The 19,442-nt window shown below is 35.3% G+C and overlaps 1 protein-coding gene across 14 annotated transcripts; it reads right to left on the bottom strand.

Moving 5' to 3' along the window:
• Positions 1 to 344: 344 nt before the first annotated feature.
• LOC104592831 (uncharacterized) lies at positions 345 to 13,540 on the bottom strand. Of its 14 annotated transcripts, none has more exons than XM_088900585.1 (13): positions 11,524 to 13,531; positions 11,371 to 11,434; positions 11,113 to 11,294; positions 5,894 to 5,962; positions 5,743 to 5,797; positions 5,429 to 5,494; positions 5,218 to 5,284; positions 5,087 to 5,124; positions 4,732 to 4,877; positions 3,840 to 3,990; positions 2,096 to 2,146; positions 741 to 791; positions 345 to 636 (listed from the first exon to the last, which is right to left on the bottom strand). In XM_088900585.1, the coding sequence occupies exons 2-10, from the start codon at positions 11,384 to 11,386 to the stop codon at positions 3,937 to 3,939; spliced, it is 693 nt and encodes a 230-aa protein (XP_088756711.1). In that variant the 5' UTR covers positions 11,387 to 11,434; positions 11,524 to 13,531; the 3' UTR covers positions 345 to 636; positions 741 to 791; positions 2,096 to 2,146; positions 3,840 to 3,936. The 14 variants fall into 14 exon arrangements, 9 of the variants coding, with proteins under 9 accessions (XP_088756711.1, XP_088756712.1, XP_088756716.1 ...); XM_088900590.1 differs by lacking the exons at positions 345 to 636; positions 741 to 791 and adding exons at positions 8,345 to 8,448; positions 8,764 to 8,887 and having other exon boundaries at positions 1,985 to 2,146; positions 11,124 to 11,302; positions 11,524 to 13,540; XM_088900589.1 differs by lacking the exons at positions 345 to 636; positions 741 to 791 and adding exons at positions 8,345 to 8,448; positions 8,764 to 8,887 and having other exon boundaries at positions 1,985 to 2,146; positions 11,113 to 11,302; positions 11,524 to 13,533.
• Positions 13,541 to 19,442: the final 5,902 nt, after the last annotated feature.

Below are 19,442 nucleotides of genomic sequence, written 5' to 3'. Positions count from 1 at the left end.
TATCTAATCCACTGGGTTAAAAGGAAACAAACAAACAAACAAAGGCCTTGGATTGAATTATCCCCCATTTCTGCGTCATATAAAGGTGGAATAAGGGCTCCGTTAGAAATTAAACCTGAAAAAGTGACAGGGTAGGTTGGAGTTGGTTGGCATAATTTAATTTCAACTGTTTTCTTTTTTTATTAAAGATTCATTTTATTTTATTATTTTTAAAGATTTCACCATGGTTTTCCTTTACGTTTTAGGGCCCACGTTTACCAAATGAACACCTGATTTATCATCTACAAGATTGCAACAATCATAGCTTCTTAATTCAAATGTTCATGTTTCTTCAACAACTGTTATTTCGTTGTTTCTATACAAAAAAAAAAAATCCTGTTTATTCAAAAGCCAATAAAGATATCTATTCTGATTTGTGAATAAGAAAAGAAAAAAATTAAACAAACATATTAACAAATAAAAATTAAAGTTTAAATCTCCTTGTTTCTAGCACTTTTTCCAAACAACAAATTCATATAACTTCAATTCATGTTCTTACAAATAGCATATCACACAAACTAAATCCATATAATTTCATGTTCATTCTTGAATTCACCGACAAGATGGAATGTTCCAATTCCCAAATTCCAAGTCATCCTAAAAAAGAAAATAAGAGATAAATTCATTGCCCTTATCATATATATAATTTGTTATCATGTCAAATAACAAACAAATAACTAAAAGATATGTTAGTATAATACCTAAAACACACTACAGGAAAATTGACTTTTCAACGGTAGTCAAAATTGCCACTACCATGTCAAATAACAAACAAATAAAAGATATGTTAGTATAATACCTAAAACACACTAGAGCCAACTACGTATATTAACTAAAAAAACTTTGAAAATACAATTTGAACTAGTTTTCTACCCTCATTCAAAAGGGTTCAGTAATATGTCCACCTTAAAACAGAAAATGTTTAAAATGGGTAACCAAACGCTTCTAAATGAGCATAGCCAATTAGAGGAACTAATCACAGAAGCCATATAAAGGATGCAAATAAAATATTAAATGCAAAGAGAAGACAATGAACATAATTTCTCTCATAATACTCAAAAATAATAATATCACTAGCGGAGTGGAATTGTGGAAATAATTTAATAAAATGATAAAACAAAAACTATGTGCTTGAAAAAGGTGAGGGAAAAATTTAACAATTTCAATAAAATGATAAAAAATATCAAAGTTTTTATCATTTAGTTGGTGTAAACCCCGTTTGAATAGCTTTAATAACTTTGCTTTGGAAATCTCTCTCCATGAAATAAAGCATAGAAGTACGGAGATATTCTAATGCAAGGTTGTTCTAACGACACTTGCACTAACTGGAAGCTAGTCTCATTTTTATCACTATTTTTGTAGTTAAAATTATTTTAAATAATTTTTATTTACCAATAAGATATTTGAATAAAAGCAACCAAAATTAATTATACATTTAAAAAAAAATAGAAACAAGACAGAAAGAGAAAGAATAGAGAAATGTACAAAAGAAAAAAAAAATGTAATACCAAAAGGATACCTAGAATTAATTACTAGTCAATATACCCTTGAAGGTGTTCTCACAGGCTAAAACAGACAAGGCGTTCTTACTTAAATCCCAATAAAGCCCCTGCTCGTTAAATCCCAATAGTCCAAAATTTTAATCACCCTACTTCCATGGTTTCTCTCCTTGCTTCCATACCTATATCATCTTCGTTTCTGATAATTACATGCAACTTACCTTGGACTATTAGAAAAATGGATGGGCATATATTTTTCTTTTTTATGAGAATTTAATTGCCCAAAAAAACTGGCTAAGAAATAAGCCAATGCACATAACCAATTCTGTGGTAGCTAAAAATTTGGTTACAAGTTGGAAAGAGGTTCATGTATCAGCTGAGTTACAACTTGCAACAACATAGCAATATTCCAATTAAACAATACATCAAGAACAAAGCCATTATGTTTACAAGTGAGGATTGATACCAAAATAGAGATATGATAATATTACAGAAACATTAATTGCAAAAAATTTGCTATATGGCATGAAACAGTGGATAAAAGAAACAATCAATACCAGATGCTACTCAACACAGCTGAAAACGTATAGTGGGTAAAACCAAAAGATCTGCAAGGGAAAGGCCAATCATACAGAATCAGAATGCTAAAAAATCAAAATAGATTGGAAGAGAATGCAAATACAAAAAATATAACTAAACAAATACAAAAAAGAAAGAAAAAGGACACCTTAGAAATACCACAAAAATCACTACCTACCTTACATGGAAAATTCATTACTACAACAATTTAAATGTAGTGAAAAGAATTAGTTAGTGGTAAAAACCAAATAATCTTATTTGACCCCAATATACTATATTGCACAAAACAGAATGGAATGGTGAAACAGGACTCATGTAGCCAACCCCATATAGTTGGGCTTAGATGATGATGATGATGAGTCCCATCATACTATATATAGAGAGATGTAGATGCAAATGCAATCCCTTTTTTTTTTTGATCAGCAGAAAAGGAATTTTATTAATGAAAGATTAGGAATTACAAGATCTGGGGTGTAAGTTCCATTCCAAATCAGCAAAGATTACAGATTTGCCAAAAACATATGCTGTCTCACAGCCCGTTGTTTGGCCAGAGAATCTGCCATTCCATTTGCTGTTCTTCTTACCCACTTAAAGGAAACATTTAGTTCTCTTGTTAGGCTTACAATCTCCCTGAATTTATACCTGAATACCCAAGGAATCTGGGTATTAACCCCTGCAGTAGACTAACCAGTTCAGCTGTCAATGCATCGCTATGCTCCAAGGGTCCTGAATATTGAGCCACCACTCTGCCTTCTTTATCTCTGAAGGCACCACCCTACCCCCCCCCCCCCCATTCCATCACTTCCCTTGCCTTGTGTATAGCCGATAGTGCCACCTCTTTCCAGGTTCTCAAATTATCATTTAGTGAAAAGACTTTGAAATCATCCAAAGTTTTCACCCAATGTGGAGCTTTCAGCTTAACTAACTGAGGATTTCTGCTTGGGTCCCACTCTTAAGTCTTATCATTGAAAATACTATCATCTCACTCTTAATATGTGGTTTATCTTAATGCAACATGTACCATTTCTTTTAATGGGAATTTATACCTAGCAGATTGATAGGTATCTGCTAAAGAGTTAACTTTTTAACCAATACCCATAAAATTAATCTCTACGCACTCTATTATATTCTTTTTCTAAATTAATACAATGTATGTGACGATTCTTCCTTTTCTTAAGCTTATCTAACAACTATGAAGCAATATACCCTTGAATGTGATGGTTACCCTCCCTGTAATTAAGCTAGATAAATCTTTGATATCCATTTTCTTTTAATGCAGATGCAATCTTTTGAAACTGTTTTGTTTTTTCTTTCATTGATTAGCTGCAATGCTAATTTTGAGCTATTAGGACCAATTACATGGTATTCTTTCTCTAACATAGAAATGTTCACTATCTCATCTATATCATAGAATTGTATAATCACAAGAAATTCATATATTAAAATAATAAGAAATTGAGGCAACAAATGGACTATTCAGGTATCTTATGATCCAGAACCAGCCAAGAATTTATACTGGCTGGTTAAAGTTGAGGAGCTATAAAAATCTGACTAAACTGTAGACTGATTAGTTGAAATGCAATTCTGAAACAAGTTCTGATTGTAACCAATAGGCCCTACAAACACACATTGCCATGTGCACATACCATGTATAATGAAAAGAAATACGAGATAAATCATAAAATGACTCAAGTAGCTTTTTGAAAAATAATGCATACTTACATAGAATAGTTGGATAAGTCCACTACGTAAAAAGGAATATAGTTCTACAATCCCACCAAGGGGGCAAAGATCATTTGAACCAAAGTTTTGGCATTCATCAGGCGAAATCCATTGTAGCATTGGGATGACAACTGAGCTTAGAATAAACAAGCTGCAACAGAGAGATTGAAAATTTTAAGTAAATTGGTTGCAACTGTGATTAACTTAACCAAGATACTTCATGTGCAATACACTTTACATTCAACTGAATAATGACCAAAAGAATTAAAAATCTATACAAGTAATTGCATTTGTGCATAGGGTTCCAAAAGAAAACTGAATAACATTCAGTAAAAGAAGAAAGAGTGTCATGCCACGAGCTAGGCTGGTCCGTGGGCCAAGCCTTGGGCCAGGTCGGGCTGTGGACCGGGCCAAAGCTATTTATTTAAAAAAATTGAAAAAAAAACTTAAAATTTTAATTTTATATGAATTTTGATGTATACAATTGCTTATATATACAACAATTAAATAAATTAGTATAATAAAATTGAAAACAATTGTTTATTTTATTAATATATTATTATATACATATATAATTATAATTTATATAATATATTATATATTATATATAATATTTATATATATAATATAAATAATATATGGACCCTATCGGGTCAGGCCACGGGTAGCATGACCCGCTCGGTCGTGCCATGCCGGCCCAGCCTGTGGACCTGAAACCCCAGGCCTGGCACGGCTCACGGACCATCGTGCCGGGCGGAGGGTGGCACAGCCCGATTTACACCTGTAAATGGGAAGATGAAAGTAGGACCATGCTAACATATAGAGCAAATAAAATTAATAAATTTGTTAAACCATCACCAGTAAATTATTCAGTGAAGAGGAGAGGCCATACCAGCAGATTTCCAGAAGAAGCAGACTGCGGAGCTTGCTGGAGCACATGCTGCTTTCTCTGGGCATCCACAAAGTTGGGTGCAGCCGCTGCAGAGTTCTTATCCTTTGTAGTATGACCAGAAAATGTGCTAGCAACTTGGCCCTTGTCTGAAACCGAGTTCAAATTCCTACTTGGTAAGTTTCCCTGCAATGGGTTTCCAAGAATAGTAGTTTCTGTCGGGGGCACAACATTGAGATTGTATGGCTTGGCCCCATAAAAAGATGCAGAACCAGCAACTACATGCTAGAAAGGATTCATCCTTGTAAACTACTGATGACAGTAGATGCTCCAAGCAATGTGGTAATGAGTTGCGCACCTCTTTGGCCGGTTTTGAGAAAGAAACAAATGTGGTACCTAAATTTTTTTAACACCAGATCACCACAAGATCATTAGAGAACTTTTGGTACATCGCCCAAGTGAACACTACATAAGGAAAATGACACATACCTGGCCAGGCGTAGAAGATCCAGAACTCCCATCCATGGACACAATAGCTTGAAGTGGTGGCATGTATCTGCTTATGAAGATGGGGGTATTTTTTTTTTTTTGATGAATAAGATGGGGGTAATTTCTTAGCTATGAAATATTTATTGTTACGGTTACAATGATAAATAACCAAAACATCCAGGGAAATATAACGAGGTAATCGGATTCGCACCCAAAGAAGTAAGCCCGCCTGGCCAGCCCACTATAGTCATCGGCAACGGAAAAGAGGTGAATTGAGCTGAAACAGAGAAGAAAATTATGAGAAAAAGCAAAGATAAGGAGAAAAAAGGAAGCCAGTCAATGCGAAAACGTGGGATCAATAAAACAGACACCCTGCATTGCAAAAATTGGAACTTGAGGAACTAATCACAGAAGCCATATAAAGGATGCAAATAAAATATTAAATGCAAAGGGAAGACAATGAACATAATTTCTCTCATAATACTCAAAAATAATAATGTCATTGCAGCTTGCTGCAGTCAATACATGCTGAACTCCAGCAATCTACACTGCTGGAATTTCTCCTACGTACTCTCTCTCTCTACACAATGAATTTACAAACAGAACCAATTAGCCCATCTCCAAAAATGATTAAATCTGCTTTCAGTGGTGAATTTGAAAAAGATAGCCATCCTACCACCCATTGCAGTTGTGGATTATATTCAGCCTTCTGTAATTCATCATGCCCCAGCACAATAACCATAACCTGATTAAACACAACAGAAACGACATAATGTTAAGTAACAGAGGCCAGAAGAGAGAAATCAACTGCACTTGGAATTCAAACTATATAGAAAACAAGAAGTCCAAGGATAGATGGATTAGATAATGAACTCAATTTGGTTATGCTGACTCTACAAACATTAACACTTAAATAGCATGGTCCCAACCTATCCATGTTCATCACAAACATTAATAAACACAAATATTTAAATTTCCACATGACCAACAGAAAGCCCCATTCATGTTTGAGAAATCTACTTAAATGACAGCAACACCACCAGAGAGTTTTGCAATTTTTTCATGGAGTTTCTCTTTCTCATAATCTTTTTCTGCAATTTGTATTGACCATTACAATGTAAAAGATGTTGGACAACTACAAGCAGCAAATTCCAAAAAAGAAGACTAAAATTCTAGAAACTCACCTCAATGAGGTTATGGATATGAACAACTCACTTATTTACTTCTTTCTGTATACTTCCATCACCAACAATTGTAGTGGCATCCTTGGTGAGACTTGGCAGCATTGACCCAAGACCTCCTTTTCAGCTTTGTTTAGGGATAATCTAACCTCATCTCTAATTAGAGTTCATGAATTAAAGAAAAATTTCAGAACCCATAACAAGTATAATAATAATAATAATAACAACAACAACAACAACAACAACAACAACAACAACATCATTGAGGTAAAACCTGACAATAGGACTATCTGGGGAAACTCTAGTAGGTACTTCATTGAGGTCAAAGCTGGCAATTCCAACAAAATCATTGAGGTAAAACCTGACAATAGGACTATCTGGGGAAACTCTAGTAGGTACTTCATTGAGGTCGAAGCTGGCAATTCCAACAAAATCATCTTTGACACAAGATCCTTGTCCTTGACCATAACTTCCAGTATAGATGATTGCATCTGGTCCCTTGCAAAGGCAAGCACATCATGATTGCTCATCTCTTTGTCCATATCTCTTTAGGAGCTGTACAGTGTGGCACATGTACAAATTATACAGGAATGACATCTCCATGGCAATCAAAGAAATGAGCGATGTCGATCTTCTCTTTACCAGAGTAAATAGCCTCTACAATTCCATCTTTTGCTCCCTGGGCAGCCATTTCGATTAGCATGTAGAGCTTCTTGATTGGCACTTGAGAAAACATATCATGATACAAACTTTCCATGAAGGGAGAATCATTTAATCATAAACTATTCAAAAGAACAACTACTAATATTTTATACAAGCGAGAGTTCAAAAGTGTAACAAAGTAAATTTTGTCTCATAATACAAATCAATATTGTAGCCTCTAGTTGAGATTACAGACAATTATGACATATTTTCACATAGTAGATAGTTTGGCCAATATCCTTGGGTGCTTTTTGTGTTGAAATGTATTCCATGTAAAAATTAGATTGCCTCTTGCTTGCCCGTTGTTTTGCATTCAGTGTGTTTGACTAACTGACTTATTTTCATATATATCTTTATTAATTCTTACATTAGAATCTCAATATATAGGCTGGGAAAGCCTTGTGTTTCCCAAACATTAACATCCTTGGGTTTTCAGAGAAGATTAGAACCTTAACAAATCCCTTTATTTGGCCACAATTATTGGAGAGTTCACTGAATTAAAGGCACAATCATCACCTTCATGGATATGCTTCTCTTCTAATAACACGTTTCAATAGAAAACATCCTAAGAGGTAGGCAGATAGAGTAATTCCTTGATCTTACAAGATACTTAGACTTTGTAGTCTCATACATAGTGTTGACAAAATCATTGAAAAAAAAAGGAAAGAATAGTCATAGAATGATGATATCCAGCTTAGATTCAATGAACTTAACGTTACATCATTAATGCCTCCGAGGGTAGGTTGCATCTAATATCATCTTCAGCAAATACCTTTAACTGTTCTAAGATCTGTGCAAAGAAACATGGACCATGTAAACATAATTCAGAGCTTCATAGACAGAATACAATAAAAGACCTGATTGACATTGTGAGAACAGACTTAAATCTGATAATATTTCAAAGTTCAAACTCAGATATGCAGGCATGAAAATAGTAGTGTGACAAACAACCAAGGAGATTCCAGTCATTTTTTATAAGATAGGCTGTCTTAAAAATATGAGATCCATTCCTATATTAACACCGAGACAGACGTACAAAACAATCTAAATTCAGACATGAACATATTAAAATCTTCTCCCCAGGCATATCCATAGAGGTTTTAAGCCAGTAACTCCAAATATGAATGTTCACCACCCTTCTGTCAAAAGCAAAATTGGGTAATTTTTCCCCAGAATTAAGATAGACAAAACTAGCATGTGTACAAAATATCAACCCAGAAGATTGCACAAATCATTCTTCTTACTTGAGATGAATCAATAATTTTTCCTAGATCCATTGAAGAAGGTGTAGACAATTGACACAGATATCTGCGCTTTCGCTAAGATCTATCATTATTTCCACAGATATCTGCGCTCATAAGAGAATTTGAAGTCAAAACCAAGAAAAGGAAAAGAGGGAAGTTCAAATAAATTTAATAAATACTCAAAATGGGAAGGAGCCTACTATCTTGACATGAGGGAAATCATTGGCAATGCCATAATTTTGGAGGTCGATGCATTGGAGTCTAATGGAAAGTTGGATATCTGAATTCTTTTTAATACTTATTAATATATCAGGCTGACAATGTTGGTTAATCTAAGTCAAAATATTGGAATTTGATGACCTATTACATCTATCATGTGAATATATCTAAAAGTTACCACCACTATCTCCTTATTTCACCTTATTATTTGCCCGTGCATAAGCAATCAGCTGCTTTATATCAGATTCTGGAACATATTCAGCTATGATGGCTACAACTCTATTTGTTGGCTGTTTCAGAGTAGCCATGGAAGAGGCAGCAACACTGCAACCACACCAAACTGAAATGACTAAGCATTAAAAGCCAAATGCATTCAGTTGAGATATTAGCACAAATATGAACCCCTCCCATGGGACGAAAAGAACTGATTCCAAAACCCATAAAATACGAATCAGTTGATGATTATGTGTTTCTGCCGTTTGGATGCTAATGTTGTATTCTTAGGATCTAATCCTTAGATTCCACTTCTATTGTTTGGATGCAAGAATGTAAAAACAGAGAATAAGAAGCTGATGGAAAACCTGTCGCTAGTAGCAGCTTTGATGGCCCCAAAGAAGACAAACACCCAGCCCAACCCATGCTTGGGCCCAATGCCCATTCCCTTTCTTGATAAACTAAAAGCTAAGGAATTGGTAATTTGGATCCAATGTAAATGACATGATCACAAGAGAAAGCCACCATGTCAAGTTTTTTAGGTAATAAAAAAAGAACTTGATTTTTAACTGATAACAGAGTTAAGATACAGAAAAAAAAAAGACGAAGAACCACTAGTTAAATGCTGGGATCACATCCAAGGCCACATTAACAAGAACAGAAACAAGAAAATAGCAAAAACAAAAAAGAATTAGAGACAACATGTATTGAAAATCAACTGCTCATACAGAGAGGATGTAAATAGCCATCAAATTGACCTAGATGTGCCTAAAAGGAAACCATATCATGAAATGTGTACAGCTCCACCATGAACAATGACAAAGACCTTTTATGGGTTTTGTACAACTCCACCATGACAATGAACACATTTATTCAAATGTGTAAAACTTTCAATTGTACTTATGATTTTCTTTACAAGTCTTAGTGTAGCCAACTCCATATAATTGGAATAAGGCTGAGATGTTGATTTTCTTTGAAAGTTTTACTTTTCAAAAAATAGGTCTTTAGCAAACTAAATCTGGCTTCCCATCAATTAGAAAAGGGATATCATGATAAGACTATTCAGAATAAAGTGATTAAGTGAATCAAACAATACATTGGGATAACTAGTGTTTACAGGAATAGAAGTTAACCAAAGAAATCCTAATTTTACTAGAAATGATGAAGCTAGGTCTTGGAGATTCAGATGTGTGTTAAGGAAAATAAATGCTCTAACTACATATTTCAGGTGTTCCTTCAGATGGATTCCTAGATCTGGAAATAGCATGGATGATGATCTAGCTAAACTAACGGTTACAAAAAATAATTGTTTTGGGGGATTGTAAATCTGAACTAAGAAAAATTGTATTTGTAAGAAGGATAACCAATCCTATCTTTCTTAGTGGGGAGAGCAGAACCAGAAAAGAGATGTCTCAAACTCTATTGTTGATCACATAGCTTTTGAGGATTATTGGGAATGGGGATGCACTACCCCTAGATTTGTGTAGCATCATTTCTTTCATTTCCAACCAAAAAACACTCTGAATTTCAAATGTATTACTCTCTTCGTTTGATCATAAGTCATATCTAATCCCTGCTTCAAAATATAATGATGCTTAACATTTTATGTGGTAAATTTCGATGGTTAAGAATCTCTCACTTTTTTCTAATGTCATGAACACAAGTAGAAAATGATGATATTAATCTCTACATACCTCTCACTTTTTTCCATGTCATAGAATGAAAATTGTGTTTATAGCTATAACAAAACATGTCCTTCTAATTGCATCAAGAGTTGCAAGTTCTTAGAAACTATTACCAGAAAACTCCTCGCATGGTTCTAATTCACATTGCAATTTCCAAGTCCTTGCTCCACCAAGTTTCTTATTGAATATTGTCCTCCATCATGATTTACATAGGATTATTGTTGTTTCTAGCCTTTGAATTTTCTGATTCTAACACAATTTAACTTTTCTTATCGTAACCCCCCCCCCATGAGTGCCTTCTCCACATTAAAGAGATAAAAAAACAAAGAATTTTAGCAATGAAATGAAATAAACACTCAAACCAAAACTCTTGAAAAAATGCAGTCATTAATTCAAAAAGAAAAAATTGAATAAAGAAACCTGTTAATTAAAACTAGAGCAAATATAGGTGAAATGCTTGTAATCAAATGTAGAGAGTAAACAACTACCAAACAATGAAACAATGATTACATCTCAGACAACATTTGTTAAAAAGCACATTAACGAAACAAAGAGTGACATCGACCTAGTCAAAGACAACCATCTACTATATCAACTCATATACACAGATTCCAAAGACAACAATTAAGGACTCTAGGTGAGGAAGGCGACCTGTACACTACCAATGATGGAGGCAGTAGAGGAACTGTAATCAATGACCTTCACAGGATCAAGTGCAGGTCGAGGATGTAATGCTTGGATCGAGAGTTGCTTGACATTTGACATTGGATACTGGATGAGGAGAAGAGATGTCGCCAGTAATCTCGAGTTCTCTGCTTGCAGCTCAGTGTAACCTTGAAACCTAAAGCAGTCAGGGTTAAATGGAGAGAGAGAGAGAGAGAGAGAGGAGATGGAGTTAAGAAATCTAACCTTTATTGGGTTTCATCCAGTGACGCTAGCATCATTAATTGGATATCGTATGGTGGAGCTCCTCCTTCATGCATTTGGAAAAAACTATTAGAATAATTTCAAAGAAGTGTGGAATCATATATTTTAATAAGCAATAGATAAAAAAAAAATTACCTTATACAAAGCCTTGTGCACGAAGCCGATCTTCAAAACAAACTAAAGCTTGAATTGTCTTAGGTTTAAATGAACTTATCCAAGGATTGATTACCTTCTTTCCAATACTAAATGTTGACTCAGATGCAACTGTGGAAATGGGAATAGCTAAAATATCTTAAGCCATTGATGCCGATTCAGGATACCTAAGTGAACTCTTACTCCAATACTCCAAAACATCAACGTCTACCTTGATATCAAGGTTTTGTTCCTCCAAGTAAAAGTCCAACTGAGTTTTTTCATTTTGAGATTTTCTTTTTGAACTCAAAAATTGTTCATAATTCTCAAATCCATCACCATCATCATTTCTCTCACTCATGTCAACTTTTGACTAGAAGATCCAACAAAGGAGATTGAGGAAAAATATTCTTTACATTCACCAAATAAATCATGAAGTGTTTTAATTATAGCATGAACACACTCCCCAGCATCATCACCATAAAGTTTATTAAAACAATACTCCACTAACCTTACCTTGCAACGAGGATTCAACACAGAAGCACAAGACAAAATCATACTATATTCAGCCCAATATTTATCAAATTTCTCTTTCATATCTCTAACCATATCAATCATAAAATTATGAGATTCATTACTCATTGCAATTAAATGCTTATGAATCATCCACACTCCCTTGAAGTAAATGTTTAAAGTATGGTACTTGGTAGTAGAAAGCATGCAAGTAACATCATAAAAAACCTTTAAGAATTTGTGAAGCTTATCCACCTTTCCCCATTCTTCTTCCGAAAGCATAAACATTTTGAAAGCATTATCCCTTTACCCCCAATGTTGTAAGACTTGATTATAATAGATGGCATGTTCAAGCATCAAATAAGTTGAGTTCCATCTCGCACACATGTCTAACCTCAACCTTCTCGTTGAGTTCAAATGAAAACTTTTTTCAACAAGTTCATAAAACCAATGCTTTCAAGTAGCCAATTTCTTTATATTTTTCACACCACAATGAATCTTAACAACAACATCATCAACAAGTTTCAAACAACTTGCACAATATGATTCAAAATATGACTACAACAACAAACTTTAAAAAAATCACCACCACACACCAAAGAAACACTTTGCACCTCTATAAGCTCCAAGCAAAACCATTAATAAGGTCATCGAACTTTTGAAATTAAATTTTAGATGCTGACCGGGAACATTGATGGCAATGACATACAACAAAAATTCAGTAAGAAAAAAAGTTTATTTGCATATGTAAATATTAATATATCCAAGCATATGAATAAATATATAATAAAACTAAATTCCTATATATTTTACCAGCTAGACTATTTGTGAATAATTTGGGAAATTGTTAGCAGTGGATTGGATGCAACATTGAAGACACTAAAATTCAACTACCCAAAAATTGCTAGCATTGGAGATAAGTTCTTTGATTTTCTATATTTGAAAGAACACATGAGATGGAAAAAATATATTGTGTTAGCCTTAGTTCTTTAGGCTATTGAAAAAACAGAGTTAGAATGATAGTCAAAATAAACAAAAGAAACAGAGTTCATCAAAGCTGAATGGACAGTCGCTACTATTTGAGAATTTGAGATGAGATCGCGATCGGCGGTCGCTACTATCTAGGAATCTGAAATGAGACCACCACCTCGCCGGAGATAGATGAGAGATGACTGATGAGAGGAACGACCACGGCTCGCTGCTACCTAAGTTCGCCGGAAAAGGAAACAATGGCTGCCGCCTGCCGCTGCTAGCCTATGTTCTTCGCTGCCTCGCTGAGATTACTGGTTCGTTAGTGACTTGGTGCTAGTGGTTGCTGCTTCAACTCTCTGAGAGTGAGAAGTGAGAACAAGAAAGAGGGAAAGGGTAAGTCGGTTCAGGGTTTAGAAATTATACAATAATTATATATTTTATTATATTATATAACAGATCAAGTCGGGACGGGCTTGCGCCAGGCTTTTTTTTGACAAATTTCAAACCTGGCCCGGTCAAGCCCTCAGGCTTAAAAACTTGTCCAAACCCGTTTTGGGACCGGATCGAGCCATCAGATTATCCGATCACGAACAAAGTCTAATTTATACTGTTCATATTTATATTTGTACTACTTCCAAATTGAGTCTATATAACATTACCTCCTCCAATATGGCCCATATTATTTATAAATACGCCTGACCACGTGCAACCCACAAACATAATTCCGCTTATCACTCCATACATAACAAGGATCGGGATTCAGGAGCTAGAACTGCTTCCGTCACCTAACCTACTTAATAAAAAAAAAGGCATAGGCTCATACGTACGAAGGATCCAATTTGTAGTTGTCACAAAATACACAATCACAAGATGAATCATATCTTTGGTGTGAAGAAACTCTGTGCCTGTGGGCTACGAGGAAAGCACAAGAAGACAAAAGTATGTTAATCGTGAAACTTGGAATTTGAGAGAGAGAGATAAGATGGGAACCTTCCAACACCGCCTCAAAGTCAAGGTCTACCAATTTTCCTTGACAACGTTTATCTTCCACGTCATGATTGGAGGATTTAGAGAATTAGGGATCCTTGACATGTGATGATATTTTTGGGAAAAGTGATTATTCTGAAAAAGGTTCAAGTCTTCCACACCTTGGATTGAATAGACCCCAGCACAGCACAGGTAAGGGTAAGAGATAAAGATGGTTTGTGTACAGGTACAGTCCACTTCACTTGTTCAACTCAAGTTGGAATACTGGAATAGGATCTAATTGCATTTTCAAGTGAAGACTTATTAATGAACAAGAAAAGAAAAATGTTTTTACAAGAGCAAACATTTATGGCAATAGTTTTATAAGTAGAGTTTTCTCAAATAATGAAATGAGTAAGATGGGGAATGATTATTTTTCATGTTGCAGGCTATTCCATTTTTGTGCTATGAAGCTGATTTTTCATTCTAAAAAAAATGTAGCACTGGACAAGAATTTTGTAACTAAACACTCTAATGTTATTCATTCATTTCCATTCTTGCCTAGAATGAGCAAAAATTAATAGAATAAAACCCAAAACAATAAATCAAATATGGCCTTATTTAATTTATCTAAAATGAGAAACAATAAGAAGACTGGGATAGGCTACAGTTCTGGTTGCCGCCATCAAATCCTATCCCAGTATCAGCTTCTCAACTCTGCCACAACTAGCTAGAACTACTTTGAGAGCTTGCATCTCTCCTCTCCATCCGAAAACTGCTATATGGATGGGAAGAGAGACCCTCTTGATGCAACAAAACCACCAAACTCAGAGGTAGTTCTTTCTCTTACATCCGAATCACAAATAAAAAGAAAATCATTAAACCTAAATTCATTATTACACTCCCAGCTGTTAAGAGCTTTACAAGCTAACCAGTCTATCGATTGATTTGCTTCCGGATACACATGCTTAAACTTGATATTTAAGTTGAAAAAATCAATTAGATTCCGACATTCTAATTCCTAAAAACACCTCATTTTTGTAATACATCGACTGAAAAAATAACTGAAACTGAAACATCTCATGGTCGGTTCTTAGAGATGTTGAACGAAAACATTGGACCAAACAGTATTATCAAGCTGCAGAAGCATCATGTACAGGCATCAGAACCAAACCATACATCTATTATATTATCTCTTGTATCAATGAAACTTCTAATGCATTTCCAACTTAAGAGCCGATACCTGTCAGGGTGACTGACACACCGAAAAGCAAGTGAGTGATAGATGGAAGCTTTGAAACAATGAGAACAGAAGAGACAAGTAGAGATAAAAGGTCTCGTCTGGCTTTGATTTTATTGATAGTTGCTTTTGCTTTTCAGCTTATAATAAATCAAACTGGTAAAACTTGAATCTCTACTTGATCTTCTTCCACTGTCATTCTTGTAGAGTTCCAATCTGTAAGACAATGAATGAAAAAGAAAAATACAACTGCATCCAAAGGAGAACAGGTCAAACAGACTCTACATCACTCGGGCCGGGTAAATAGCCAACTGGGCAGGGCCTCAGGGTCGGCTATCACCGTAGCCCTAGGATTGAAAGGTCAACTGCCAGACGACCGACTTGAAGAAAACACAAGAAAAGATAATTGAAGGAACCTATTAAATTAGTTGTGGAAAAACCAGAAAAAAAAAAGATTCGAATGTCACCTAAATAAAAGTAAAAGAAATAAAGAAAAGTAAGTACAGAGAACACAAGATTTACATTGTTGGGTTTATAACTTACGTACACGGAAAAAGGAGAAACAGAAATCCACGATGTAGTCAATAATGAAGAAGAAATGCAGAATATGCACTCACAAGTCACAACATCAATCATAAAAGAAAACTTAAACCCCGAAACACATTCAATGTCTCTATTTTCTCACACAAGACAAAAGACTAAGTATATAAAAGAGAAAACACCTAGAAATACATAATTCTTCCTATTTGGTTTGGACATATAAGTTGAATATGGATTGGGTCTTTATTCGCTCACCATGGGGTTACGCCCCTTGATGCTTTTGGGTTTTTTTTTAAATTATTTAAGAGTGGGTTCATGAAACGAGTCACCACAAAGAATTTAAAGCACAAACATGACAAAACCTTGCATAGATAGAACTCGATGAAGACAATGGTGAAGGGTAAAAGCCAATGTTTTCAAAACTGGATCAGACTGGACGGTCGAAGTGAAAAAATCGGAAACCAGTCACTTGACTAGTTCTGTTTAACCCCAAAATCGTTTTTTGGCCAAAAACCATTGATTTGGTCAATAAACTGCTAACCTGGGCAGTCAAACCATTAGACTCAAGAACAGTTTTTTGCCATTTTTTGTGTTTTTTAATTTTTTTTTTTGTTTGGACGAGCTGTCCATTCGGATCAGACAGTTAGATCGTTCAACCTGGGAACTGAACCCAGAACGGTTCTATATCCAATCCAATTTTAAAAACTTTGGTAAAAATAACCAATACCAATAACGTTTTTTTTATTTATAATTGATGGGTCCAAGAAATAAGACGAACAACGGAACATACGCTTTAATAATTCACTGGAAAAGCAGATTGACAAACACGCCCCACCCGCCCACCCGAAGCCAAATTTTGATGAACATAGAGGTCACTTTTACCTTTGATGTCACCTCGTCCAACAGGGAAAAATATTCTTTTGACATTTCAAGACTTTTCACATACAATGTAAACAAAAAATTATATGACCAAATTAAAGAGTATTGAACTATAGAGGTGCAATATATCAATTTTCATCCCAGCAGTTTGTTGTCATATGAGAAAATAAGAGCCTCCGTCTCTTTATCTTTTCTTTTTTCTTTTTTGATTTCTTGTTTGTAACTTTATATTTTGAAAATTAAAATTAAGCTAAGACATGGATTCTATTTCTATGGTACCGTAATAAATCCAAATATCATCCGTGATAGGTCGGTAGTCGGTACAGTATAATCGGTATATAATCAAATATGCCCATTAATGTCGAGCCTGTCGGTCCTGCTGTTTTCAACTCCAACTTTCTTTTAAAAAAATATTTGCGCTCAAAAGCAGCATTTTAAGGAAAAGGTCCACATAAGACCGAAGCCCAATTGGCCCAGACAAGACAAAATAGGAAGCCAAAGAACAAAAAAAAACCAAAGAAGCCTGGGCCGGGCCTCGCCCCTATCCAGTCCAAAACCAAGACAACAAACCCAAAGTAACTCAAGCATACCAGACAACCCAAACGTTACTCAGAAAAAACTGAAGTACTGAACTTAGATAAGACCCCTAAAAAAGGGAAAATTTCTGATGAGTACTTTGTATTTTGGGGGTTGTGTCAAGTCTCAGAAATTCAAAATACTCAACTGTTGAAGCTCCCGCTCTTCCGACGTGCAAAAGAAGACTGCAGGAACTCAACATTAACGAATGCAACGATTCTCCGCCACCATTACCATTCTGAAGTGCTTCCATTTCATGTTGCTTATCTCTTGAATTGGTTTATGTGAAAGTGGTAGAAAAAGAAAATTAGGTGACAACCTGATGGGTGCTTCTATCATTTCACTTATCTATTAATATTTTTTATAGAATAGGGGCCTATTAGACACAATTTAAAAGTTCAGGATAATACAGAAACATGTTTTAAAATTCAGTGATTGACTTGACACAACCCCTAAAGTATAGAATACTGATAAGGAATTTTCCCTAAAAAAATGATAGAATTGGCCCATGTCTTTCCTGGGCCAATACCCCAAATAACATCCTGACTCAGGAATTGAGTCAAAATCATTTCCCCGTGCCCCTGCAAACTCTTCCACCTGAGTAGCTGGATCCAATATTGTGGGTTTTGAACCTCAAAGCATCTCATACAACTCAGCTAAAAGCGTCGCCTTCCTACTACAACCTATATAAGGCAGTCAAGATTAATGTCGTAAAAGTAAAACCATTCCGAGTTTGTTGCTATACTCAGTTGCAAGATCCCCTGCTTCTCCCTCACACTGATTCCACGCAGAGCAGACCAGATTTCATTCATTCATAACAACAAGATACATAATGAAGTCCTGACCCATCATATGCTATATTTACAAATGTTCTTTTACCCCAAACTCATGGTAAAGGTATAGTGTCATGCACAACAAGATCCCAATTAAGTTTTTCTGACATGTCATTTCGTCCTTCATCACCGGCAAACCTGTTTGTGCCAAGTTGAGAGCTTTCCTACATCACCTGCCATATTTGAAATATATTTCTGTCATGTGGACAGAGATAGGGATGGCAATTTTTCCCATCCCAGCGTGGGATTCGATTTTCCCAACCTGATGGGGATTGTTTTAGCGGGACGGGGATGGGGACGGGGACGGGGATTAATAAAAATCCCTAATCGGGGTCGGGGTCAAGGATGGGGATTGAGGTCCCCGCCCCGCTCCGCCCCGACCCCGATTATATATATATTATTTATATTAAATATATATTATTATATTATTCATATTATATATATCAAACATATTTAAAAAATTATTTATAATTTAAAATATTTATTTATTTTAAGTAAATTTATTTTTCAAATAAATACTATTATATATAAAAAATTCTGGGGATCCGGGTCCCCATCGGGGATTGGGGATGGAGGACAAAATTTATCCCCGACGGGGATTGGGGACAGGGACGGGGGTTACTTTTATAATCGGGGTCGGGGACGAGGAATATGATACCCGCCCCGAACCCACCCCGTTACCATTCCTAGACAGAGATGATGTGGTCGATCCAAGCTACTTGACAAGGGACCCTCTAGAGTGACCCCTTGTTCGATCTTCCAATCCACATCATACCTGTACTTTATTTTGTATTGGTGCAGCTTACAAGTAACCTTGGTTGTTGGAAGTTTTAAGGCCCCATTCGCTTTTCAGTAAATTACTTACCCGGGTAAATGCAGTTACTTGGGTAAGTTTTTCCTAAGAAACACTTACCTGGGTAAGTGCATTTACCCATGTTATTTTATATTTCTCATATAAATAAGGCAATGACTATTTTATCCATAAAAATTATTATTAAAAGTGGCATTTTTGTCTCATTCAAGTATTGGCAACTTTCCCCCTAGGTGGGAAAATTATTTACCCACCTAGGAGATGGGTATCACTTATACCCAGAAAAATAAACTTTCCCTGATCCTCATATAAATCTGAAAAAAAAAATGGGATTCTTGGTCAATGGGTACCAAAATCCCATTGACCAACTTTCCCCTTTCTCAAAATCCAAAGAAAAAGACACCCCCTAACAGAGAAATTTATTCTGGTGAAATGGCAAAAGTTGTGTGCGGGGTTCAAATTTGCTGATTAATGAAGTATAACCAGAGGATTATTTAGATTAATATTGGGTGGGACCCAAAGCCAATTTGGCATGAAAGATTCTAATTGGGGGGTGTTAGACAATATGGTTGATTTTGTTGATGAACACTCC

Source organism: Nelumbo nucifera, chromosome 3 (assembly GCF_055504915.1).
Source record: "Nelumbo nucifera cultivar China Antique chromosome 3, China Antique-T2T, whole genome shotgun sequence".
In the NCBI taxonomy this organism is placed as follows: domain Eukaryota; kingdom Viridiplantae; phylum Streptophyta; class Magnoliopsida; order Proteales; family Nelumbonaceae; genus Nelumbo; species Nelumbo nucifera.
This window is presented reverse-complemented; position numbering and strand designations above follow the sequence as displayed.

Bases quoted from the DNA above. Each gene is read 5' to 3' on its own strand.
- LOC104592831 (XM_088900585.1), bottom strand. The intron at 5,963-11,112 runs GTCGCCTTCCTC...GTGTTTAATCAG, and splicing joins CCATCATTGGTAGTGTACAG to GTTATGGTTATTGTGCTGGG. The intron at 5,798-5,893 runs GTAGGATGGCTA...TTCATTGTGTAG, and splicing joins ATCCACAACTGCAATGGGTG to AGAGAGAGAGTACGTAGGAG.